This window comes from Lynx rufus, unplaced genomic scaffold (genome assembly GCF_022079265.1).
Source record: "Lynx rufus isolate CCGP_SWC_20201006 ecotype Redwood Valley unplaced genomic scaffold, mLynRuf1.p SCAF_24, whole genome shotgun sequence".
Taxonomy (NCBI): Eukaryota; Metazoa; Chordata; class Mammalia; order Carnivora; family Felidae; genus Lynx; species Lynx rufus.
Window position 1 is genome coordinate 17,546,041 of NW_025814839.1, and position 27,353 is coordinate 17,573,393.

At 37.5% G+C, this 27,353-nt stretch overlaps 1 protein-coding gene across 1 annotated transcript in view; it reads right to left on the reverse strand.

Moving 5' to 3' along the window:
* Nucleotides 1-26,847, reverse strand: part of HORMAD2 (HORMA domain containing 2) — a 40,947-nt gene extending 14,100 nt beyond the window's left edge. Inside the window, exons 1-7 of the mRNA XM_047088451.1 lie at nucleotides 26,782-26,847; nucleotides 17,306-17,393; nucleotides 11,194-11,335; nucleotides 7,985-8,048; nucleotides 7,284-7,320; nucleotides 2,667-2,687; nucleotides 1,919-1,945 (exon numbers count right to left, since the gene is read on the reverse strand). Of these exons, the coding sequence (XP_046944407.1) occupies nucleotides 1,919-1,945; nucleotides 2,667-2,687; nucleotides 7,284-7,320; nucleotides 7,985-8,048; nucleotides 11,194-11,335; nucleotides 17,306-17,356 (342 nt within the window). The 5' untranslated portion in view covers nucleotides 17,357-17,393; nucleotides 26,782-26,847. The remainder of the gene's footprint in view (nucleotides 1-1,918; nucleotides 1,946-2,666; nucleotides 2,688-7,283; nucleotides 7,321-7,984; nucleotides 8,049-11,193; nucleotides 11,336-17,305; nucleotides 17,394-26,781) is intronic.
* Nucleotides 26,848-27,353: the final 506 nt, after the last annotated feature.

The window sequence follows — 27,353 nt, forward strand, 5'->3', positions numbered from 1 at the left end:
CTGCAAGTATAGGAACACCACAACTTTGTACAAAACTCCATTGGCCCTTGGATTGGGTAAGCACACTTATTTAAGACAGAGGTTCGCGACTATTCCATGAGAGACTCTTCACAAAATCACTACAAATTTTAATCCATGTGTAAAATGCTTTTGCCTCAGGTATATATTAATATTGCTATTGTTTGTTTAGTTTTGTTTAGGGAAGAATATACTTCTATAGATATGAATCAAGAAACATGGCACAATATCAGATAAACGCCAAAGAAAGACTGTGTTTATGTGGGAATGTGGTTTTGTGAGTATATAAAAAAATGAGATTAGGGAGGTAAGTAGTTGTATCAGTGGCTTGATGTTAAACAGCAACTACAAAATAGTGCAATCCCATGGATACTTTTAGGCATTATGAACATTGCTATTCCATAGTTATACTGTACTTATTGCTGACTGGTTTCACCTTCTTTTGAGTCTTTTAATACCCTCAAACGTGACACTAAAATTTCTAGTAATCAAAAGTGTGCCATGAACACACAGAAGTTAGGGATCAGTGCTATATGGAACAATCTGCAAGCATTCAAAATATTAAATATTTTTTCTGGGTTATAAATGATAGTTCAGCACCTCATTTTATAAGCTTTTGTTTTCTAACTTCATTATTTTACTTGTATCAAAGCTCATTTAACAGCACCCCCACATACACCCTCCACTTTAAGAGTTTTCTACAGTTAAGCCCAATTTATTCAGCATTTCACTATCTCAAAAGCACTGGTTTCAGACTAGGAGTTTTGTATACATAAGAAAACAAAATAATTAATTGCATTAAGAAAATGACCAATTTATTAACAACTTATCAGAAGGTTTTAGTTTGGGAAACTTCCCTCCAAACCTACAAGAAAAAAAAAAAGGCATTTTGAAACTAAATAAGAGAAAGATAAAAAGCGGTCGTTTGGGGATTGAGGAATTGTTACCCACCTGTATGTACCAGCTTTCTTCCACCTTGCTAAAACAGCTATTTATAATCTTCCCCAAAAAGGATATTAAAAGCTAAAAATGCTTAATCTAGTCTTGAATGCCATCAGTTAGGCTAAATTCATAGGCTTAAGAAAGAAAATGGAAAGCAAAGAAAAGGGAAAGGGAAAAGGAAAAAAAGTTAGGAGGGAAGTAAAGAGAACAGAATGAAAAGAAAGAATAGAGGCCTTCACCTTCCATTTCTGTATCATTGCCACAGCTGCCATTCAAGGTAGCACAAGGAACTATTACATGCCCAGGACTATGAAATTCACTTTGGGACACAGAATACAAGATAAGACACTTGTCCTAAAGAATTCAAAATCTGGTTGGAGAGATAAAGTAATCTACATGAATCAATGGAGAATGTTAAATTGTGAAGTCTTGCTAGAAAAGAAATTTAGAGAAGGAAGAAATTAGTGTGAACGGCATAGGCCAAGAGGCTTTTATGGGAGATTTGAACATAAATTGGCCTTGAGTATGAGTAGGATTTGATAGGAAAGACGTTTAGAGATAAAAGAAGATGTAAAAATCTATGAAAAGGTCAAAAAGAAGAGAATTTAATTGGCAAAAAGGAGAAAAGTTTAGAATTCTGCCATATTTTCCAGAAGGCCACAAACAGAAAGGATTCAGAATCAGTTAAAATAAATAATAAAATGCGATTTTATACAGGCAGAGATTTTTAATTTTAAATGTTAGGGAATAGGCTTTCCTCTATGCTTTTTCTTTAATACCCCTAAGTAGTTTTTAAAATCTCATAATAAATAATTGGTGAAGTTCATAACAAAACACACTGAAAGAGCTCATAATGAGTTACTCTGCTCACACAGTAAGCTAGTAACATAATCAATAGCCTCAACGCAGGTAAACATGTAAATATAAAGTATAATCACATCTCAATGTGTGTTCTTACCTCAGGTTCCTTAGGATTTGTGTAAAGCTGTTTAAGGAAAAATAAACAACATTTAATTTCTGAAACTTACTAGATTATTCCTCACTGAATACTGAATTAAAAATGCTTAAGTAAATCAAATATCTAAGACTCCCAATAGTATCTTCTCATTTTCTTTCTATTCTTAACTATACATACCATGTTATATCCAGAAGCGCACAAAACTCCAAAAAGTCTACAAAACTGCAAAAACAAAAACCTCCAAGTCTTTAAAGTAACTCAAAAAACGAAAGCCTGATGGCCAATACATGAAGCAGACAGTATATCCTATATACTCCCCCATGTATTATAACATACCTAAGAAATACATAATTTGTGATCTTTTATTAAAACTTCTGATAGATTTGGGGCACCTGGGTGGCTCAGTCGGTTAAGCGTCTTACTCATGGTATCAGCTCAGGTCATGATCTCACGGCTCGGCTCGTGAGCTGGGGCCTCATATCACAGTGCAGAGACTGGTTGGGATTCTGTCTCTCCCTCTCTCTCTGCCCCTCTCCCATTCCCTCCTCTCTCTTTCTCTCTCTCTCTCTCAAAATAAATAAACATTAAAAAAAAAAAAAAAACTTCTGACAGATTCTATTTTTTTTAATTCCAAAATGTCATAGGACAGATAAAGAAATTCAGGGAGAAGTGGAGATAGTACTGTTTTAATGTTTTACTTGCCAAAAGACAACAGAGACATGGGCTTGGTCTTTAAATGTGTACTTACTGTAAGTACTGCCATGTGTAGCTTCAAGAGAAAAGAAAACTACTGTTATTATATACTTGTACAGATATTATTGTTATTTTCAATAAAAGCTAATTAAAATATGATTTAAGAGACGTTCAAAGATTTGGGTAGAAGATCTGAAAAAGGGATACTAATTCACTCATGTATTCAAATGTGTATAAATTTACATACATAGGGTTCTGCTGGGGAGAGGAAGAATGCAAAAAAAAATACTATCTGTACTCTCTAAAAGTTATATTTTAGTTGAAGAAGCAAAAGATACACAAAATAATTCATTATTATTAAACATTAAATATGCCACAAGTATCTCCAAAAAATTGTCTTTTGAAACTAATCTACTAAAGAAAAAATTTTAAAGTCTGGTATGTCTATAAAACCCCTTGTCCTACCTGCATATATATTACTATAAACAGATTCTCTCTGCTTGAAAGAGTAATCCAATATATAGATAGAGATACAATCTAGCCTCTGATAAAAATTTAAAAACTAGAATACAAATTAGAAATTTTCCAGACCAGGGGCGCCTGGCTGGCTCAGTCAGTAGAGAATGAGACTCTTAATCTCAGGGTTGTGAGTTCAAGCCACACATTGGGTATGGAACCTAGTTAAAATTTTTAAAAAAAGAAAAAAATTAAAAGAAAATTTCTGGACTGATAATTTCATATCAAATTATTCACCTATTTCACCCTGAGGAATAAAACTTTAGTGACACTGTGTGGCTATTTTGGTTACTGCATACAATTTATTTTTAAGACTATACAGTGAAACTTTATATTAATTATTTGATTAATAGTTCATTCATTCATTCAAAAATAGAAATGGCTACTGATCTCAAGGAACATGCAGACCATGTTGAGAGAAGACATTAAACATTAAACAAAACATAAAAGAAAACATTAAACAAAAAAGCAAACAGATAGGTACATCATTACAATCGTGTTAATTGCTATGACAAAGCATCACGAGGTGCTTGAGAACATTAAACAAAAGGACAATCTAGGCTGGGGTAGGGGGTTGTGTGCCAGGAAAGACTTCTCTGGGTAAGTATTTAGGCTGAGACCTGAAAGATACATTGGAGTTAGCCAGGTAAAAGGTATGGGTAGTGAAGAGAATTTTGCAGGCAAAAAAGAATACTACAACAAAAGGAAAAGGCATTTGGCATGTTCTAGAATCCTTGTGTGGCTTGACTATGGTTAGCAATGGTGAGAGTGATGACTTGGAAAGGGAGGTGTAGACCAGATTATACAGGTTCTCTGTGAAGGACTCTCAATGTTATTTTAAAAGTCATGGAAATGGGGTGCCTGGCTGGCTCAATTAGAAGAACATGCAACTCTTCATTTTGGGGTTGTGAGTTTGAGCCCCACTTTGGGTGTAGAGATTACTTAAATAAATAAAACATACATACATACATACATACATACATACATATATAGCCATGGCAGATTTTCAAGCAAGAGACTGACATGATCAGACAGATTTCTGAAGAATGAAGGGTGGACACTGGGTTAGAATAGTAGGGGATTGAAAATGGGAATAAGGAGACAAATTAGGAGGCTATGTACAATATAGTCTCTTTTTTATAGCTATCTAAAAATACATACATGCTTACTTTAAAGAATTTAAGCACAATAGGAACTGCAAAGAAAACAGGGTAAAATCACCTAAAATTTCACAACTAGAAATAATCATCATCTTTAACAGAACATCTTTCAAAATCTCTAGATACTCAAACTTGACTTTACTCAAACTATTTAAAAAAATTTTTTTAATATTTTTATTTATTATTCAGAGACAAAGAGAGACAGAGCATGAGCAGGGAAGAGGCAGAGAGAGGAGGAGACACAGAATCTGAAGCAGGTTCCAGGCTCCGAGTTGTTAGCACAGAGCCCGGCGCGGGGCTCCAACTCACAAACCGCGAGATTATGACCTGAGCTGAAGTCGGACACTCAACCGACTGAGCCACCCAGGCACCCCTACTCAAACTAATTTTAAAACATTAACTATTTCCTGGGGCACCTGGGTGGCTAGGTCAGTTAAATGTTCAACTCTTGATCTTGGCTCAAGTTGTGATCTCACAGTTTGTGAGTTTGAGCCCCACATCGGGCTCTGTGCTGATGGCACAGAAGCTGCTTGCGATTCTGTCTCTCCTTCTCTCTGCCCCTTACCTGCTTGTGCTCTCTCTCTCTCTCATAAATAAAAACTTAAAAAAAAAAAAACCAACAACATTAACTATTTCCTAGTAGGAAATTAAGATACTAACAACTGAAAAACAAATATAAATACTATTAAGAACCTAGGCCATCGGTCTAAGGTGTTGTCTTTTAATCTCCCAAAACAATAAATTTAATTGATTCAGTCATACAGGTAGTCATTTAAGTAAAATAAATCCATCAAACTAGGTAGATAATCTTTTTACATCACACTGCTATTTTAGTACACCTAACATTGTAATTATTTAAAAAGTGACTCCATTAGACTGTAACCTCCTTGAGTGGAGGAATCACATTTTTCTCTCATCCAGTATTTAGGTACAATGTCTGGCACAGATTAAATAGGTAAGAAAGGAAGGGAGGAAGAGAGGGAATGAAGAAAAGAAAGGAGGGAAAGAAGAATAAGAGAAGGTGGGAGGAGAGAAGGAGGGAGAGATGAAGGGAAGGGGAAGGGAAGGAGGAAAGTAGAGAGGGAGGGATGGGGGGAGGAAAAAGAGTTAACACTTTCATAGTGTTTATTATGTGCCAGGCATTGTACTAAAAATTTAAATCAGTGGTTTCAAAGTATGGTCCCTAAACCAGCAGTCTCAATATCATCTGGAATTTATCTGAAATGCAAATTCTCACATCAGAAATTTTGGGGAGTAGAGCCTGGCAATATGTGTTTTAACTGTCTTCCAGGTGATTCTAATGCAAGCTCACATTTGAAAACCGGTGCTTTAGATTAGTCCATTTAATTCTCAACCCTAAGGAGTAAGTTCTGTTATTATCCCCATTTTGTATATAAAGAAACTGAGGAACCAAGATGCTGGTACTTGCCCAAGATTATACAGGTGTTAAGTGGCAGAAATGGGATTTCCTTCAGACTGATTCCAAAACTTGTGCTCTTAACTATATTGTAGTGCCTGTCAATGATGGATGCTGAAGAATGTTGGAAGAAATTCATTTGAAGGAAAATGAATGAGCACCATTCAGTATGCATTCTCCATTTAAACCTGTCCAAATACTAAAGGCTTTCAAAGTTCAAAAGCCATTTTCTCCCGAAAATTTCCTTCATGCTCCTCACTAGATATAACCCCTCCTTTTCCATATTTCCATTGTAAACAATCAGTATCTTTCCTTTAGCATGCAACAATTTCTAATAAGTATTATGGTTACTTATACTTGTGATAGAGGTGTAGTCAAAATATTTCTGATATTTTTACATAAAAATATCAAACTAATATGAAAAAAATAAACATTTAACAGCACAATATGGCACAGGTATGGGCCAATCGGAAAGGATGCCAATTTAGCCTTGGAGCTGGGTTCCTGGAAGCTCCCCCTGGGCCAGATGTTAACCTTTTAATCGCTAGATTATGAATCAGTCTGGGGAGATCCCAAAAGAGACAGTGATGAGGTGAGGGGGATGCCATGGTGGGGGTCATTCTGGGTCTCAGCGAAGCAGCTATTTACCACCTGATATTTCAATATTTTAACAACAGGCACAGCTGGGCCAGTGTATCATGGCTGATCATCAGCCGTGCACATGAATATCATTTATTTTCTGCCATGGTCTAGAAAATCTTTGTGTGCACAACCCCATATCTGTTTTAATTTTGTATCCCTCAGTCCCCCAGGTCAGTGTTGAATAAATCATAAATAATAACTGTTCAGTGAAAAAGGAAATGTATGAGTGCAACTAAATAATCCTATGTAAGGCTTAGTCACCTCAAAATTTCTTAAAGGGATAGGAATTGAGGAAGTTAAAAGAAGATACAGATGGGGAAAAGGAGGGGACGCAGGCAGAAGGTTAATTTATATACATCTTGTCTCTTCAACTAGGACCAGGGCCTCTAAATTTTACACCCTTCATAGCTGTCTTGGACAGCAAGAAAGATCTGATGCACTTAAAATTCAGCTGCATTTTTTAAAACTCCAAGTTACAATACTAGCTATTTTGAGGGAATGTATTATATACATGCACCAAACATAGTTAACAAAATAACCAACATAGAATAAAAACGAGACTTATTCAAGTCTATTTTTTCCTTTCATATCTGTGAATTTAATCACAACTATTTTGAACATATTCAATGTGCTAAATGCCAGATTCTTGTCTCCCCTGTCCCACATCCTCTGGATCTCTTCCAGTGACTTCAGAGGAAATTCTGTGGTCAAAAAGATACGAGTATGTAAAAGAGAAAAGTGAGGGTTTCCTTTCTAATTAATGAAAACAAGACATTAACGAGACAACAAAGACATAAAATAAAAAGAAACTGTTTCAGAAATGCAAATGTAGGCAATGGTACCCTTATTACACAACAACAAAATAAAGGCTAAACTTTTTTTTTAAGGGATAAAAGATGAGTCTTTAATCTTGGTGTAAATTTAAAAACATTCTTACGTATCTCTTTTCCAAAGCATCAAAACAGCCTTGAATCCTGTCAAGAAATAAATGTTTGATGTCAATTTGGACCAGATGCAAAAGCCAAAAAAATTTCCAGTACAGCATATTCTTTGCTTTGAGGTACGTTAAATTGGTAATCATTTTACCTCTTACATTTAAACTTTTTTAAAACTCCCAGTGTCATTTAATATGTTGATAGAACTTTATAGGTAATAGGTAAGCAATTTTAAGGTAGGGAACTACATCTTATTTTTCTTTTTGCTTCCCATAATGTTTAGGATACTGATATGCATGTGATGAGTAATCAAATTTTGACTGCTATTTTTCTCTCTTTTTAAAATTTTTGTTACTGAGGTTTAGTTGACATATAGTGTTGTATTTTTTTCAGGAGCCAAATATTTTTCTATCCTTGTACAAGTCCATTTTCTTCAAAAAATAAACTAAATCAATACCTTAAAATTATACGAAATAATTGTTATAAATTTCTAGGAAATTGTGGAAAAAAAGATGGAAGGAAGAAAAAGGAAGGAAGGAAGGAAGGAGAAGAAAATGGAAGGAAGGAAGGAAAGTGAGAGAGAGAAAAAGAGAAAGAAGAAAGAAATGGTTTTAAGGAAATGATCTTCCCAAACAGTCTTATGGGTAATTTCAACCACGATAAAAATAATGTTGTTCTACTTTTGCGAATTTCAATTACTTACCATTTGATAATATGCAGTGACCCCGGACATTTTTTATCTTCTCGAAGTATTTTTAAACTGAGGTCTACAAAAATAGAAACACAGTCTATTTTCCTCTACTAAATGATTGCTGTACTAAAATTGTCCATGCTAAATAAGGATATTTCCTTTAACTATTTTATTTGCATAACTTAGCTTTATAGCTTATAAAAACATTTTGAATCTCTAAATATCTACTTTAGAAATAAATTCTATGTTGATGATTAGCTTAGTTCCAATTTTGATTATAGTCTAGCAGTCTCCCCTTCTACAATGCAGCACAATTGAGTTGGCTGCAAAATCAATTTGTGTTACTTCTTTGCTTCTGTTGAATTTCAAGTAATCATAAGGTATTATTGAGACCATTTCCATTAACCAATTTAAAACATGTACCTCAATTCTCAAGTCACTTCTCTCATATTTCTCTCCCTCTCAATGAAAATACAGACGAAAATTCTTCCCATGGATTATTCTCAAATATTAATTTCCATCTGAAATTCAACCACCTTACTATAGTCAGAGAAGAACAGGAAAATCATATTAAAAGAGTTTTAACTTAGAGGTGCCTAGGTGGCTCAGTCAGTTAAGCGTCTGACTTTGACTGGCTCAGGTCATGATCTCGCTGTTGATGAGTTCCAGCCCCACATTGGGCTCTGACAGCTCAGAGCCTGGAACCTCCTTCAGATTCTGTCTCCCTTTCTCTCTACCCCTCCCCCACTTATGCTTTCTCTCTCTCTCTCTCTCTCTCTCAAAAAGTAAATAAATAAATAAACATTAAAATTCTTTTTATTTTTTTATTTTAACGTTTATTCATTTTTGAGAGACAGAGACAGAGCGTGAGTGGGGAATGGGCAGAGAGAGAGGGAGACAGAATCCGAAGCAGGCTCCAGGCTCTGAGCTGTCAGCACAGAGCCCCATGTGGGGCTCAAACTCATGAACGGCGAGATCATGACCTGAGCTGAAGTCAGATTTTCAACCGACTGAGCCACCCAGGCGCCACCCCCCAAAAAAATTTTTTTAAAGAGTTTTGGTTTAGATCACTCTAAAATCAATCACTGATACGGGTATGACTTTGCATGTCACTTCACCTTTTCATGTTGTTTTCCTGTTCTAAAATTGATGTCTCCTCTATCTCTATTGAGATACATGAAAATTACTCTATATTGGTATAATATTTAGAGATTACCAAAAAGAGTGACATAGGAGAACTGAACATATTTATGATGTATGCTACTTTAAGTACAAACATTGAGAGGGAAACATATAACCTCCACTAAAATTATCACAAAAAATAAAGCCATAAGTAATAGTGTTACCCATGTTGAATGAAAGAAAGAGAGAGAGACAGAGAGAGAAACAGAGACAGAGACAGAGAGAGAAAGGGCCTGAAATAGAAACACTTGCCCCCCACAAAGAGCAAACCAAGACTTAATTGCAGGAATGTAAACTTTAACCAGTCAATCTGGAATTTCCTGATCAACCCTAGTGAGGTAATCTGCAGGATAGACCCCTGCCTTTTCCCCACCCCCCCAAGGAAGGTGACCCTGCCTGATACAAACTTTTCTTTTCTTTTACTAATGACTTCCTTGTCCCACCCTGCCTATAATAGTTTTCCATTTTGTACAGCTTCTTAGAACTATTTCTATTTGCTACATTGGATATTGCACTATTCATGAATTATTGAATAAAACCAATTAGATCTTCAAATGCATTCAGTTGAATTTTGTTTTTTAACATTTCATCTCCTTACCATGCCTAGGGTAGTGACTGACGCACAATAAACCCTTAATTAATTACCCCAAAAATGTCTTTTTCCAATTTATCCCAATTCTGTTCCAAATGAAGAGAAATGCAACTCTGTGCTACATATAAACATATTCACAATTACAGATTTATTTTCTATAGATCAAAAGAAGACATGACACAAATGAAGTTGTCATGACTGCAAATATCATGTTTTTGTATTTATAGCACCACATGCCTTTCATTGATGCTAGTATAGAGAATCAAATGTTAAGAAAATTAAATTGGAATGAGGCCAAGGTATATCATTAAATACAGATGTGAGGAACTTTAAGTTAGATCTTGAAAAATATGATCCTACAAGGAAACTTCTAGCTCTTTACATTTATTTTCCTAAATGATAGTTCCCATTTTAGTGACAAATCAGCAAGATTTTTCTGAATTGTTATCACAATTCAGCTTTTAAAGCTAATAATAAAAGATTCTAAAAAATTGAAGAGTCCTAGGTACATTTTTTTTCTTTCAGTACAAGTGAAGGAAAGGAGCCAGAAACAGCTTGTAATATAAGGAAATGAGATCATAAGTTTAAGACACAAGAAATAAAAGAGAGGAAAGTAGGAGACCTGGCAATTGAGAAAAGAAAAGCACTATTAGAATAATAATCGTCTCTCCATGTTTATCAACAAATGGGTTTGGCATGAACATGCTTTTCTTCCAGCATATTTATATGTGTCAACAGTATGAAGAGTTTTTCACCTGGCTGCATTAAACTTCCTCAATGCCAAAGTAAACCTCAGAAAACAAACTTAACTGAGGCACAAAATAGTGCAAATCTACAGCGCCCAAATAGATTTTGATCCAGCTGCTGCTTTTATAGGTATGGTTTAGAATTACTGGGCTTGTCTATACAGATTTATTTTCTTCTCAGTCTGTCATTTGGTATCCAGCTAGGAAGTAATGATTCCTATAAGTAGAACCACTAAACATAGTTAAGTTAAAATGGAAAACGAGGGGCGCTTGCCTGGCTCAGTTGGAAGAGCACGCAACCAACTCTTGATCTTGGGGTTGTAAGTTCAAGCCCCATGTTGGGTATAGAGATTACTTAAAAATAAAATCTTTAAAAAAAAAAAAAAGGAAGGAGTGCCTGGGTGGCTCAGTCGGTTGAGTGTCTGACTGTTGATCTCAGCTCAGGTCCTTGGCCTCAGGGTTGTGAGTTCAGACCCCGTGTTGGGCTCTGCTCTGGGCTCAGAGCCTACTTACAAATAAATAAATAAATAAATAAATAAATAAATAAATAAATAAATAAATAAAAATAAATTAGCAAACTGATCTTGAAGAACATGCTCATGACTTGGAATTAGCACACTCTGTGAAAAATGAAAGGTTTACTCTTACCAAGTAAAGAAAAAGGCTACAACAGCCAAGATAATCACTGAGTTAAACTTTACCATCCAAATGGCGTTCTCCATAAGAGCTCTCTGGAAACAGGCCCCTTAGATATGTTATACATGAGATAGAAGTAGCAAAAAGTTTCTTCACCATTATCAATGACGCATGCTCATTAGTGATTTGGGATGGAAAAACTGTTTCCTGGGGAAAAAAAGAAAAAGATGAAAAAGATTAGTATTCTTTAATATATTCAGCCATCATGCCTTTACCACAGATATGATGGAAAGATTTTTCAAGACTTCAAATCTGATACCTTTACAGATAATCAAAAGGAAACAGGGCTTTGAAAACTGCATTAAAGTTGATCTTTATAGGTAAGACAGAGAAGAAAAGCAGGGACAGTTACCCAAGCAATTCAAGACTAGTATAATTTACTTCACAATGATCCATGGGTTTGAGGTGAAACTGGAGCTTTACTATGATTACATAATCTCCTTCCTTTTCACATACTCCTCAGATCCCCAATACAATCTTTTACCCCCTACATTCTCTCCAAAGTCATCAAGTACATCCTATCATCAACCTCTTCTGTCCTCTTACTATGTAACTTCTCTGCAGCGTTTGACACTTCCCACATCTTCCCTCTTCCTTTTCAGCTGCCATAACAGTTTTCTTTTGATTTTTCACATATCCCTCTGTATCTATCTCAATCTCTTATTTTTTCCAGTTTTTCTGCCCTTTAAATTCTCTCTTCAGTCCTTTCTCTTTGCATAGCTCTCACTTCTTGGGTAATCTCATCTAGTTTCACTGCTTCAGCTATAGCCCATACAGAGAAGACTTCAAATCTTTATGTCTGTTTAAGCCCTACTTCTGTGTTTCTGTTTCGTGAACATCTACTCCTAGGCCACTTTGTAGAACCCTCAAACTCAACTTATCTCTATCACCTTTCACTGAAACCTGATCCCAAGTTTCATTCCCAGACAAATTAATCAGCCTCCACTCCAATCATCCAGGGTAGAAGTTGAATCATCTTTGGCTTCTCTTTCTTGTTCATAGTTCATACCCCATTTCCAAGCACTAAACCCTATAATTCTCTCTAAAAGAGTTCTCAAATATATCTTCTCCTTTCCCTTCTCACTGTCACTGCCTTGACTTAGGACATATTTACTTCTCCCGTTTATTACATGCTGTAGCCCCGATCTCTCTGCCAACAGTTACTTTCATTCACTCTGTCCTTCATATTGCCATCATTAACTTTAAAGAATATAAATCTTATTATGACATGACCAGTGTTCATATAGGATAGAGTTCAAGTACCTTAGTGGAGCATTTGAGAACTATCAGTCTTGGGGCGCCTGGGTGGCTCAGTTGGTTATGCTTCCGACTTTGGCTCAGGTCATGATCTCACGGTCCGTGAGTTCGGTCCATGAGTTTGAGCCCCACATCGGGCTCTGCTGACAGTTCAGAGCCTAGAGCCTGCTTCGGATTCTGTGTCTCCCTATCTCTCTGCCCCTCCCCTACTCATGCTCTGTCTCTCAAAAATGAATAAATGTTTAAAAAAATTTAAAAAAAAGAACTATCAGTCTTATCTTTGCCTAGCTCTCTTGCCTCATTTGCCACTCCCTCCTCTCTGCTCCTACTCCCTATCCTCTCCTATACACCCTACTCTACCTATGTGGAACTACTATTCATTTACTATTCTACTACCATGTATCTCCATGTTTTTGTACTTTGATAGAGTTTTGCAGGATACTAAGGTAAGAAGTTAGAATATTAAAGTTCTGTAAGATATCAGATAGCCTTCTATAAAATGTATGAGTGCTAACAATAGCTTCCTTCTAAATTATATGTGTGTATGTATGATATATTGAAAAATTCATACAGTTATTCTTAACTGACTGGATAGTCTGCCCTAAGAAATGGTATGCCATATTAGGAATGTCAGAAGAGAGTGACAGACGCATAAATTTTACTTCAGCATATAAGGATTTTCTACCAACTTAAATTCATGTAGAATATTTGCTGATAGTTTTTTTTGCATCTTGAGTTATCACTTCAACATGTTTGTCATATTCAGTATTTACTGTGTACATGTATAAAAATAAAAATGAAAATTTGATCATTTTTGTAACAATTAATTAGTCTGAGACTGTTTTTTGCTCTTATTTAATCCAAGCACAAAATATGTCTCATGAACTCCAGCTGGCATTTGTCAATACATTTTATTTTTAAAGTATTTTCTAAATATTGATGAATTAGACTATATCAAACTTAAGAACTTCTGTTCAAAGAGAACATGGGAGAAGATATTCTCAATACATATATCTGCAAAGGACCCATATCCAGGATATAGGAAGAACTCCTAAAATTCACTAAGGAAAAGACAGAAAACCAAAAAGAAAAATGGACAAAAGACTTGATAAGACACTTCATAAAACAGGATATCCAAATGGCCAACAAATAGCACTCAAACTTCATGAGGGAAATGCACATTAAAACCACAATTAGATAACACTACACTACCTACCAAAATGGTTAAAGTTTTTAAAAAATCAGAAAATACCAAATGTTGACAAGGATATAAATCAATCAAAACTTTGAAACACTGGTTATAGGAGCATAAATGGGTACAACCTCTTTGGAAAATTTGCTCAGTGGTATCTACTAAAGCTAAAGATACACATGTTCTATGACCTATATTTCACTCATAGATATACACCTGGCAGATACGCATACCTATGCTCACCAAAAGAATGTTCATAATAGCATTATTTGTAATAGACCCAAAATGGAAACTGTCCAAATGCCCATCAACAAAAGAATGGATGAACAAATTATCATATATTCCTGTAATGGAATAATATATGGAAATGAGAATGAATGATCTACAACTATATTTAACAATCTACAAATATATTTAACAATTTAATAACATATTTAACAATATGATAACTCTCACAGACAAATCTGAGCAAAAGAGACCACATACAAATGAGCGCTACTGTATGACTTCATCAATATAAAATACAAAGTAAGTGAAACTACTTCCATGCTGTTAGAAGTCAGGATGGTTAAGTCTCTGATGATCTTAATCAAATTCAGAGGTCTTTTTACTATACTACACAGTTTCATCTGTTGAAGTTTTAATAATCCTGTTACTTAGAGGCAGGTACTACCCGCAAATATGCCTTTGATGATGAAGAACTCACAAAAAGCTTTTCTATAGCTATATCCAAAAGACATTCTAGTCATGATTTTGCTATATAAACTTCGTTCTTTGGTACGAATTATCAAATTATATTCTGTTGTTAAAAAGTATATAATAAAATAGTAACATATAATAAGTATACAATAAAATAAATAAAAATATATAATAAAATAAAATAATATAAAATTCTAATACTCTTGCATGTATGATAGGAACTTTGGGGACAAATCAGTATGGATCTTAAAAGCCAGGCTAAGGAATTTATGGTTTATTTTACAATCAATGGGAAGTCAGTGGATTTGATCAGGAAAGTGAGTAAAAGAATTGTTTTAGGAATATTAAGCTATAGCAGAAGTAGGAAAACTTAAAGCTGAAGGGGAATTAGGTATGTATGTGGTGTGCATGTGTGTGCATGTAAAATTTTACAGAAAACCGCTTTTTGTACTGACAGAGCCTCAGAAATTAAGGTCTTTTTGAGTAAGTGGGTAATAGTTGGCGTGGCATCTATATATGGCACCTTACTGAAAACTTGCCAAAACTTAAAGGTAACACTTGAGTAATAACCATTTGTAAAATTAAATAACCTGGAAGTATAAAGACATTTACTTTAAATATAGAATCTAAAAGGCCATTTGCAGTAATGAAGATCAATAGTTAGAAAAGCCCTCTAAAGTTCTGTTATTTTTCTATATCCTAGGGATTATTTTTCTTAGCTCAACTGTTCTTATTTTTCTTAGCTCAACTGATCTAATACCTTAAGGATCATCATTGATGTTTTCATAAATGTCAAATACATGAAAATACTGACTTGACAATAAAAAACACTATGTCAAGCTATTTTAACAAGACAGTGTGCTAATGACATACGCGATGTTTGACAGCTCAGCTGTCAAGTTACATGACCTAAGACAATTACTTTACTTCTCTGAGCTTCAGTTTCCACCTTATTGTGAGGTTTAATTGAAACAATAATATAGGGGCGCCTGGGTGGCGCAGTCGGTTAAGCGTCCGACATCAGCCAGGTCACGATCTCGCGGTCCGTGAGTTCGAGCCCCGCGTCAGGCTCTGGGCTGATGGCTCAGAGCCTGGAGCCTGTTTCTGATTCTGTGTCTCCCTCTCTCTCTGCCCCTCCCCCGTTCGTGCTCTGTCTCTCTCTGTCCCAAAAATAAATAAAAAACGTTGAAAAAAAAAATTAAAAAAAAAAAAAAAAAGAAACAATAATATAAAGCCCTTGGCACAGTGCCCAGTACATGGCAAATGCTGAATAAATGTTAGCTTCTAGAATTGTTATTATTGTTGTTTTAAGTATTAAATAACAAAATCATACAGTCACTTAAAACTTACTGGAAATAGTTCATTCAGTCCAAACTACAAAGATCTGTTTATATTAAAACATCAATTTGTTAATTTACAGAGAGAAAATAACTCCCAAGCTGACTGTAATTCATATATATATACCCAGCTCAGCATTTCCCCCCAGGAAGGAAGCACACTTAGGAAACCAAATGAGATCAGGAATCCAGTGAGTATATTGAATTCAAGCCAGAAAGATGACTACTTTCTCTCTGCCCTAATTCTCCTTCAGCTGGAATCTTGCCTTTGTTTGCTTCAGCTTAATATTCCTAAAACAATTATTTTATTCACTCTCTTTTTTAAATAAATATTTATTTATTTATTTTGGGAGAGAGAGCAAGTGTGAGTGGGAGAGAGGGAGAGAGAGAATCCCAAGCAGGCTCCCCGCTGTCAGCCCAGAGGCCAAAACAGGGCTCAATCCCACAAACCTGTGAGATCATGACCTGAGCTAAAATCAAGAGTTGGATGTTAACCAACTGAGCCACCCAGGTACCCCAATTTTATTCTCTCCTGACTGAAGAATAAAGCAGGGGCGCCTGGCTGGCTCAGTAGGAGGAGCATGCAACTCTTGATCCTGAGGTTGTGAGTTTGAGCCCCACACTGGGTGTAGAGATTAAATAAATTTTTTAAAAAACTTAAAAAAAAAAGTAAAGAATAAAGCATAAATTCCTTAGCTTGGCTTTTAAGATCCATATTAATTTGTTTCCAAAGTTCCCATTCGGTTTTATTTCCTTTTTCTGCCCAACATGATGTCTCTCCACTCCAGTAAGGATACGTTCTTCATTATTCTCTAAAGTGTTCATTTCTCATTTTGAGCCAAAGCATGTTGGTAGGTTTTCCTCATAGAGTTCTCTTCTCTCTCCTCTACTCAAATCCTTTTTATTATTCAAAGTCTACCTTACATCACATTTCCTTCATGAGTAATATACAAACTATTCCAGTCTATACAAAATCTCTAACTTCCTATAATTTGTATTGTTTTACTCTTTTTCACATATATAATGTATATACTGCTTTCTATATTGGCTTGACTCCTTTAAATCTTATTTCCTTTACCAGATTCTAAACTTCTGGGAGATAAAGATTTATTTATAATATGTATTATATAATACCAAGCTCTTAATTAATAAATGAATGATTCATTAATGAATGTCATGGGACAAGACAGACCTGCCCTTGTGAACTCGGGAAGGATGCCTGACTCTGGCATGCTCCCCCAGGGGCCCAACCTCCAAGTTCTTCTCAGTGCTCTTTCCTTCAGTCCTTAAAATTACATCATGGTGCATATCAAAATTTCCTAATTGCTTCAGGAAATGAGGATCTAACAGAGAACTGTTCTCTTTAAACATCTTTTTTGTTCCTGATTTCTTTTACTCTAGAAAATCTAAACATATGAGCATGAAACAAGCACCCAGTCACTTTGTAGGAATCTATTCTAATTTCTTGAACATCCTCAGCCCATTAGGCAGTTAAAATGTAGACATACTCTGCCAGAATATTATGTGCCAATTAACTGATAAAACTGCTATTTAAAAAAACACCGAAGATTAAAGTCATGATTCTGAACTCACTAAATAGTCATTGATTTTCGTTTAATTCTTAGTAAATACCTTAGATGCTTTGTGAATTTTGATAGAGCGAGAGAGCTGAGCAGTGGCCATTGTAGTAATGTATCAAGATTCTTTTAACAAGTCAAACCTGTGGGGGTGAAAAAAAAAATTAGAGACTTTGCCAAAATAACCTTTTTTGTGACTTTTCCAAAAGAAGGACTATATAATTAGCATTGACTATGTTCTTTGGAAAATTAGTTTAATAACCATTTTTATCTCCACTACCAGTTTTCTATAAATTTGGCTTACGATCTCTAGACTAGTATTTCCAACCACCCAGTGAGAATTTAAGTTGATTTGCTTGTTCCCAAATACATTTGAAGGAGAAAAATACGTAAATTACCTAAAGATTCAACAATATATATTTTTTAAAATTTTTCAATGTTTATTCATTTTTGAGAGAGAGAGACACAAAGTGAATGAGTGAGGGAGAGAGAGAGAGAGAGAGAGAGAGGGAGAAACAGAATCCGAAGCAGGCTCCAGGCTTTCAGCTGTCAGCACAGAGCCCAATGCAGGGCTTGAAGTCACCAGCCTAGCTGTGAGATCATGACCTGAGCCAAAGTCAGACTGACTGAGCCACCCAGTCACCACTCAAGAATATATTTTACTCATCCTTTTTATTCCCTTAGAGGGCAACTGTGTTCTGTGTGTGTGGCTATATAAATATATATAGCAGGAGTTCAAAACACTTCTTTTTTTTTTCCTTTTTTGTTTTTTAGAGAAACAGAGGGAAGGAGAGAGCACGAGTGATAGAGGGAGAGAGGGAATCTTAAGTAGACTCCGTGCCCAGCTCAGAGCCCAACACAGGGCTCAATCTAATGACCCTGAGATCACAACCTGAGTGGAGATCAAGAACTGGACATGCTTAATTGATTGAGCCACCCAGGTGCCCCAATTTGAGAAATGTTTTTGAGGGGCGCCTGGGCGGCTCAGTCAGTTAAGCATCCGACTCTTGATTTTGGCTCAGGTCACGACCTGGTGGTTCCATGCATTCGAGCCCCACATTGGGCTCTGTGCTGGCAGCATGGAGCCTGCTTGGGATCCTCTCTCTTCCTCTTTCTCTGCCCCTTCCCATTCGCGTACATGCACATGCACATTCTCTCTCTCGATAAATAAACTTAAAAAGATTTCTTGATTTAACTTCATGTGTAATTGGCTTTCAAAGGTAACTCAAAAGTTAAAGTTCACACTTCACACCCATTAGGATGGCTTTTCTAAAAAAAATGGAAAATAGCAAGTGTTGGTGAGGATGTGGAAAACTTGGAACCCTTGTGCATTGCTGGTGGGAATCATACAGCTACTGTAAAAAACATTTTGGCAGTTCCTCAAAAAGTTAAACAGAATTATCATATTATTCAGCAATTCCACTTCTAGGTATACCCAAAAGAACCGAAAGCAGAGAGTCAAATACTTGTATACCAATGTTCATAGCAGTATTATTTACAATACCCAAAAGATGGAAACAACCCAAATGTCCATCAACAGTTGAATGGATTTTTTTTAATGTGGTATATACAATGGTATATACAAGTCTTAAAAAGGAATGAAATTCTGATACATGGTACAACATGGATGAAACTTGAAAACATTATGCTAAGTGAAATAAGCCAGACACAAAAGGACAAATATTGCATGATTTCACTTACATGACGTAGAGGTGCCCAAAGTAGTCAACTTCATAGAGACAAAGTAGAATAGAGGTTACAAAGGGCTGAAGGATAGAAGGAATGTGATGTTTAAAGGGCACACAGTTTCTGTTCAGGCTGATGAAAATTTTCTAGGACGGACAGCAGTGTTGTTTGCACACGCCATGATGCGCTTAGTCGCCACTGCATTGTATACTTGAGAATGGTTGAGGTGGTGAATTTTACATTATGCATATTTTAATATAATAAAAAAAATGAATGTTGAAAATACATCTAGTTTTGAGGTGCCTGGCTGGCTCAATCGGTAGAACATGTGACTTGATCTTGGAGTCATGGGTTTGAGCCCCACATTGGGGGTAGAGTATACTAAAAAATAAATAAATAAAACAGAGGGACTTTAAGTTATAAAAAAAAAAAGAAAGAAATACATCTGGTTTGCACTTCTATTGCTTCACTGGCATAAACAAAGAAGCAAATTCCCTTTTTCTTTTCAAAGATCTTTATTTATTTAAAAAAAAATTTTAATGTTCATTTATTTTTGAGAGAGACAGAGACAGAATGTGAGTGGGTTAGGGGCAGAGAGAGAGGGAGACACTGAATCCAAAGCAGGCTCTAGGCTCCGAGCTGTCAGGACAGAGCCCGACGTGGGGCTCGAACTCACGAGCTGTGAGATCATGAGCCAACCTGAGCCAAAGTCGGACACTCAACCAACTGAGCCACCCAGGTGCCACTGATCTTAATTTAATTTGTATTGGGGCTGCTTTTCAAGTTATGGAGTTCTGACCAAATAACCTATTTAAAGTAATTCCATTCTGGATCACCCAGGATAGCCTGTGACCTTCTTTTGCGTATTGAACAATGCAAGATTCTGGATGATTTTGCAAATAAAAGGCAGAATTATTTGAGGACACGGCCACAAGATGGTGATAGAGATTATAAACAAGTAATATTTAATTTCTCTCAAATTACTTCTTCAGATCAGCACTAGGGGACACTCTTTTACAATATCCTGTAGGACACTGAAAACCACCTAACAGTCCTTTAGTCCTTAAACATTGCCAGGTGTCTTTTGTTGACTTCAAAATATAGCTTTCATTTCTGTGTATAACCTTCAAATCTGACTCAACACATCAATTTTTTCCCTTAAAACTTCAAGAAATAAAATGAGCAAAATAAGGAACTACAGAAGTTTAAGCCCTAGTTCTGGTCCATTAAGCCATGTAAATGACCCCCTCCTGGGGTAGTTATTAGTCTTAGAGACAACACATAAGAAGAATAGGGGCACCTGGGTGCCTCCGTTGGTTAAGCCTCCAACTCTTGATTTCAGCTCAGGTCATGATCTCACAGTTCATGGGATGGAACCCCACATTAGGCTCTGTGCTAACAGTGCTGAGCCTACTTGGGATTCTTTTTTTGCCTCTCTAAATAAATAAATAAATAAATAAACATTAAAAAAATAATAAATAATAATGAGAAGAATTTTTAAATAGATTTCTTCATTGATTTAAAAAAAAAAATCTATCTATGGGAGTGCCTGGCCGACTCAGTCAGTAGAGCATAATCTCGGGGATTGTGAGTTTGAGCCCTACGTTGGGTGTAGAGATTACTTAAATACATAAACTTAAAAAAAAATGTCTATGATCATAAGACATTCTGATGGCATTTCTAAAGAATCAAGCGCTGAAAAAAGCATCATTCAATTAGGACATAATGGCTAGGACATTATATCTATATAGGAATGTACAGAAACCTGGATTAAACTGATACTATCACTGAAAACTCTGAGACAAATCAGGGCACTTGTTTTTGAGAAAGGATTCAAAGCTGGTTACTATTAGCATTTGGTAAATACCTGAGGAATTAACATTTCTAAAATAAGTAAAGTTAAATTTTATTTACACATATATGTGTGTGTGAAGAGAGAAATAAACAGCAGTATAATGTAGTAGAAAGCAGCTTTGGAGTTAAGGAACCTAGGTTCAAATTCTGTTCAACTATCTAGCAGCTTTGTAACTTGGCCATATCACACAATCACCCTGGGTCTCAGTTTCCTTTTTTGTAAAACAGAGACAATAAATCCAACTTCTCAGGGCTCTTACAATGTTTATATGGGGATGTGTACGTCCAGAGAGCATACCTAGCATAATGATTAAGTACTTGCACACTTCTGGAGTCACACTATCTAGGATCAAATTTCAGTCTGCAATTAACTTGCCATATCATCTTGGGCAGATTGTGTGCCTCAGTTTCCCCACCTTAAAACAAGGATAGTAATAGTACCAGCTTCACAGGGTTGTGGGAGACTAAATGAGTCATTATATATAGGGCACTTAGAACACTGACAAATATTTCATTATAAGTAATAAAGCATGTTTATTTTTTTTAAATCTTATGTTAATATTTGAACTCCTAGTTTTCTTCCAGCCTTCCAGTTGTTCCTTCTCATTGTCTATTTCAGACTTTTTCCCTCGCCCATTTCTTAACATTTGTGTTCAGGGTTCTGTACTAGGAGCTCTTTTTTTTTTTTTTTTTTCTTACTTCTAAACACACTCCCTGGATGAACAAACACATTCCCATTGTTTCAATTACTATATCTATTCACATGATTGGATATAAGGAGCCCAGGTCTCTCTGAGGAGTTAGAAATCTATACCTCAGTCTATGAGACAGTTCCACTTTGATGTTCCCAACACATCTAAATGTCAGCTCTTTCCCCCCAAAACCTATTTCTGTTCCCTAGCTCAGTAAATGACATCATCAAATACCTAACTGTTCAAGCCTAAAAACTATGACTCAACTCTGTTCCCTCTCTCATTTCCACATCCAGTCTCCTTAACATTTATCAAATATGTCCATTACTCACTTTATACATGCTGTTATCTCTGCTTTAGATCAGATTAGCCTCATCTTTTGTCTGGACTGCTACAACCACCAGTCTAGTCTGCCTGTCATTGATCCTGCCCTTCTCTGGGCTGTTTTTTGTACCGCAGCCAAAGTTTTCTTTCTAAATTGTGAACTTGATTATGTAACTTCTTAGACTGAAATTCTTCAATGGTTTCCCACTTTGCTCAGGATAAAATCCAAACTCCTTACCATGGCTTCAAGATCTGGCTCATGCCTTCTTAGCCACATCTCTAACCATTTTCCCTCACACTTTTATGAATCAGCTATTCTTATCTACTTTGATTACCCTAAAGGACCATATTCTCTACAGCTTTCAGGCTTTTGCAATATTCCTTCTGCCTGAAACATTCTCCTCCATTCTCAATTCTTACTTATCTCCTGGACATGGTTTAGTATAATGTTCTCAAGGAATATTTCCTGATTCACTACAGCGAGCAAGTTGGGTTATGTGCCCATTGTAATATATACTGTATCATGGTTGTATTTATGTATCCATCCCACCCTACTGTGAGCTAACATGAGAGTAAAGTTGTGTCTGTCTAGCTCATTTATTTTTCAAAGTTTTTTTAAGGTACAATTTAGTGGATCTTGGTATATTCAGGGTTTTGCAACTGTCACTATTAATTCTAGAAGACTTTTGTTCCCCAAAAAGAAATTCTGTCCCCATTACCAATCACTCCCCACTCTCTCCTCCCCGACACCTTGCAACCACTAATCCATGTTTCATCTCTATGGATTTGCCTATTCTGGACATTTCATATAATGAAGCCATGTAATATGTGACCTTTTGTGTCTGCTTTACTTCATTCTTTAAAAAAAAATTTTTTTTAATGTTTATTGTTGAAAGACGGAGAGAGACAGAGAATGAGCATGGGAGGGGCAGAAAGACAGGGAGACACAGAATCCAAAGCAGGCTCCAGGCTCTGAGCCATCAGCACAGAGCATGCGCGGGGCTTGAACTCACAAACTGCGAGATCGTGACTTGAGCTGAAGTCGGACACTCAACCGACTGAGCCACTCAGGCGCCCCTGCTTTACTTCATTCTTGAATCCTCAGCACGATTACAATATTGAAACAAAATAGATGCTCAATAAGTATCTCCTGAATCAATAGAGAGATACTACAAGAACAAGGAAGAATTAAGCATCTAGAAAAGAATTACAGAATATTAATATTAATAGGTAGAAGGAGGGGCGCCTGGGTGGCTCAGTCGGTTAAGCCGCCGACTTCGGCTCAGGTCACGATCTCGCGGTCCGTGAGTTCGAGCCCCGCGTCGGGCTCTGTGCTGACGGCTCAGAGCCTGGAACCTGTTTCAGATTCTGTGTCTCCCTCTCTCTGACCCTCCCCCGTTCATGCTCTGTCCTCTCTGTCTCAAAAATAAATAAACGTTAAAAAATAAAAAAAAAAAAAACTAAAAAAAAATAGGTAGAAGGAACTTTGAATGTCATCTACTCCAAACATCTAATTTTCTAGATGAGGAAATCAAGGTCCAGAGAAGTCAACTGACTTAGGGTCAATCAAACATTTAGTGATAGAACTGAAAATAAAACTTAAGAAACTCTGACTCATAATTTAGGGGTTTTCTACAATGACTCCCCAAAATAAAATCCCTTTTTGCTTTCATCCCACCTAAAATAACGCACTACCCAGGAAGCTAGGTGGCTCAATCCGTTAAGTGTCCAACTCTTGATTTCAGCTCAGATTGTGATCTCATATTCATGAGATGGAGCCCCACGTCAAGCTCTGTTCTGGGCATGGAGTCTGTTTAAGATTCTCTCTCTCTCTTCCCTCTGCCCCTCCCCCACATTTCATGCATGCTCTCTCTCTCAAAATAAATAAATATAGGTAAATAAATAAAATGATGCACTACCAGTGCCTTCCTAGTTGTTGGGCTTGCTTATTTCTAAATACAGTAGTGTCTTTGTGTCTTTTTCTGTTTTTCTAGAATGAGTTCGCTTTAGGAAGGCAAAATGTATCTAAATTTTTTTTTTAATAGCGAGGCTCTTTTCAACCTCTAACTATTCTGTTGTTACTGTTGTTTTCCCTTTGAGCAGGTGTTTTGTGGAAGTCTCCTATTCAAGTACAAACTCTGCTTAATTTTGAAAGCTCACAAGCTAACAGCCCCAGGAGGTATGACACTACAGATCATGCACTCTTAGAGAATAACTCTGATTGTTGTTTTTTTTTTTTAATTTTTTTTTCAACGTTTATTTATTTTTGGGACAGAGAGAGACAGAGCATGAACGGGGGAGGGGCAGAGAGAGAGGGAGACACAGAATCGGAAACAGGCTCCAGGCTCTGAGCCATCAGCCCAGAGCCTGACGCGGGGCTCGAACTCCCGGACCGCGAGATCGTGACCTGGCTGAAGTCGGACGCTTAACCGACTGCGCCACCCAGGCGCCCCATGATTGTTTTTTATCACCTTGTTCTAACTCATTATCTAAAAACCTAGGAGAGATTTCATAACTATGGATTTGAAGAACAGAACTCTAACTTTCAAATGTCTTTCACTTATATATTTGCTTGCATATTTGACCCACAAACATCTGAAACTTCACAGGGCATCAATATCTTTCATTTTTATGCTTGTCTACTCTGTGACAAGAATTATGATCTTGAGAAAGAGAAAAGATTTCTGTGCTTTCTCAGATAAAGACTCATGCTAGGCTTACCTCTTGACCTACATCTCAACTGCCCTATTTAAAATGGTGACACAGTTGCTTACTGTTTTACCCTTTTATGTGTGAATCCAAGATTCAGATAAAGATTAACCAGCTACTGTTCAGCGCATTAAAGCCTAAGCCACTTTTTTCCTTCTTTGGCCATTGTGAGTGAAGCAAAAACCAGTTTTATTATGTTTGCCCAAAGACAATAATAGTTGATTTCCTAACACTCCCCACCCATCTTTCTCAATCTTCCAAAACCATTTTTTCCCAACAAATCCCCTTTCTCTCAAATGAGTAATATCGAATAGCTGGATTCTAATAAATGCAACTAGATGATCTTTCTTGCCTGATTGGAAGGATGGCTTTACTGAAAGGAAGTACATTTTGACCTAAATGGGCTCAGCAACATAGAATTGGAAGGGAAAGGACACATCCTCTACAGACAATCCAATCTCTTCACTTTAAAGAAAAGGAAAGTCAATTTAGTGGAGGAAAGATAGTCTTTTTAACAAATAGTACGGGAACAATAGGACATGCATAGGCTGAACACCCCCCCCCAAAAAAAAGAACAAAACAAAGAAAACCCCCAACCTAAATTTCACACTGTATACAAATATTAATTCAAAATGGGTCATGGATTTTGACAATAGAGAAGAGGAAAACGAAGTTCAACAAAAGAACTTGGTTTGTTGAGGCACCTGGGTGGCTCAGTCGGTTGAGTGTCCAACTGCAGCTCAGGTCTTGATCTCTTTCATGGTTGGTGAGTTCAAGCCCCACAGTGCAGAGCCTGCTTGGGATTCTACCTCCCTCTCTGTCTCTCTGCCCTCCCTCGCTCACATACTTGCATTCTCCCTCTCTCAAAAATAAATAAACATTAAAAAAAATTTTTTTTAAAGAACTTGGTTTGTCAAAGGTCACCCAGTTACTCAGAGGTTTCACAGAGTTTGCTTCCACAAATTATCATTCACCATTTTAATAAATCCCATCTGGCTCTGGTAATTTCTTCTCCCAGCTCACTCAGAATAAATGGTTTCCACTATATTAACTGGGTATTTGTACATGCTATTTTGGTTTTTTAATATCTTCTTCAGGCTATTTCAATTATTCATTCATTCAACATTTACTGGGTGACCACAATGTGCCAGTCATCATCTAGGATTACAGTGATGTAAAATAATACTGTTCACATGGCAAGAGATTGATGATGATCTAATGGGGGGAGACATTAGACTCTCAGCCTAATTAAATAAAAAATTCCTATAGGGGCAGGCGCCTGGGTGGTTCACTTCATTAAGAGAGGGACTCATCATTTCTGCCCAGGTCATGAGAACCGTTGGGCTTTGTGCTCACCGAGCAGAGCCTGCTTGGGATTCTCGCTCTCCTTTTCTCTCTGCCCCTCCCCTACTCGCTTTCTTTCGCTTTCTCTCAAAATAGACATCAAGAAAAAGAAAGAAAGAAAGAAAGAAAATTCCTTTAGGGGCAAGCACCCAGCTTTATGTTCATTTTCACCAGCGAGTACATGATGTACTGCACACCCCCTCCCATGCTCTGCACATCCGAACACACGTCGGTGATTGGCTAATCTCGCGTTTCTAGACACTTTCTCCCCTGTACTGTTTGGGGAACTAAAGTCCACGGAGATTAAACGGCACGTCCCGGTTAAGGTGGAAAAGGAGTCAAGGTCATTCCGTGCGGACCCATCCCCAGCTCTGTCATCTCCTGATGATTCTGGCAAGAACTGGTTCTGGCAGAACACCTCCAGGTCTGGAGAAAACCTGGCCTAGCTAAATTCACCCCCAAAGCTCCACACCCAACGCACTCCCCCACCCCGCCCCTTCCTGACTGGCCGCTGATTACCCTTGCAGCTTCCTCACCAAGACTCAATCCTCCTTTTCCACCGAAATCTGAATTCAATAGCTACTTTGGTGTTCACAGTACAATTATCGCCACTCTTTTTTTTTTTTTTTTCCTGGTATATGCGAAAATTTTCGAAATCGAGCCCTGAGGGCGGCGGGGGTGGGTGGGGAGGGTGTTATCTAGAAGCTTCTCTTTGTTTTTTTCCTCAGCCCCCCCCCCCCCCCCCGCCGCCTTCCCGCTTCTCCTCAGGGCACTTCGAGGCTCAGCGAAATACTTTCAAATCAAACTTAAAGCCTCAAGTAAAAGGAAAGGAAAAGAAAAAAAAAATTAACCTAAGAACACGGAAGTAACAATGCTCAAGCGCCCTCTTTCTCCGGGCACCTTGCCTCTGCACAGCCCTCACCTCAGCTCCTCGAGGTCTCTCTCAGATCTCTCACCAAGGATGCCCAACTGCCTTTTCGAGCCCAAACCCTTTCGGGCTCATGAATAGTCAACGACGCCTTTCTGGGTGGGGCGAGAGACACTTACTCATGAATAATTCATAACCTCTCCAAGTCAAGCCCGGGCGGCCCGCCTTGTTCGGCTTCATGAATATGCAAAAAGCTGCCAGAGGCTGCTAACGGCCCCCTGGAGATCCCTGCCCCCTCAGCGCCGGCGTCGTCCGCGCCTGGCCTCCTTCGCTCTGGGTTCCCCGCCACATGCCCCCCGGTCGCCGGCGCCGCGTCTCTTCTGCCGCCTTCTCGCCCTTCCGAAGGCTGGCCACGCGCTCCCGGGCCTGAGGGACCGGTGCCTGGCTCGCGGCGCCGCACGCGAACCCCGACGGGGCAGCCGGTACGTCGAGAACAGCCCGCCGCGGGGCTTGCTGAGGAGACGCCTGCCGGCCCAGGTGAGGCGGCGGCGGGGAGGCCGACGCGGGCGGTGCTGGGTTAAAGCCCGGAGGACCGCTTTTTTATTGCGTGCCTGGGACCGGGACTG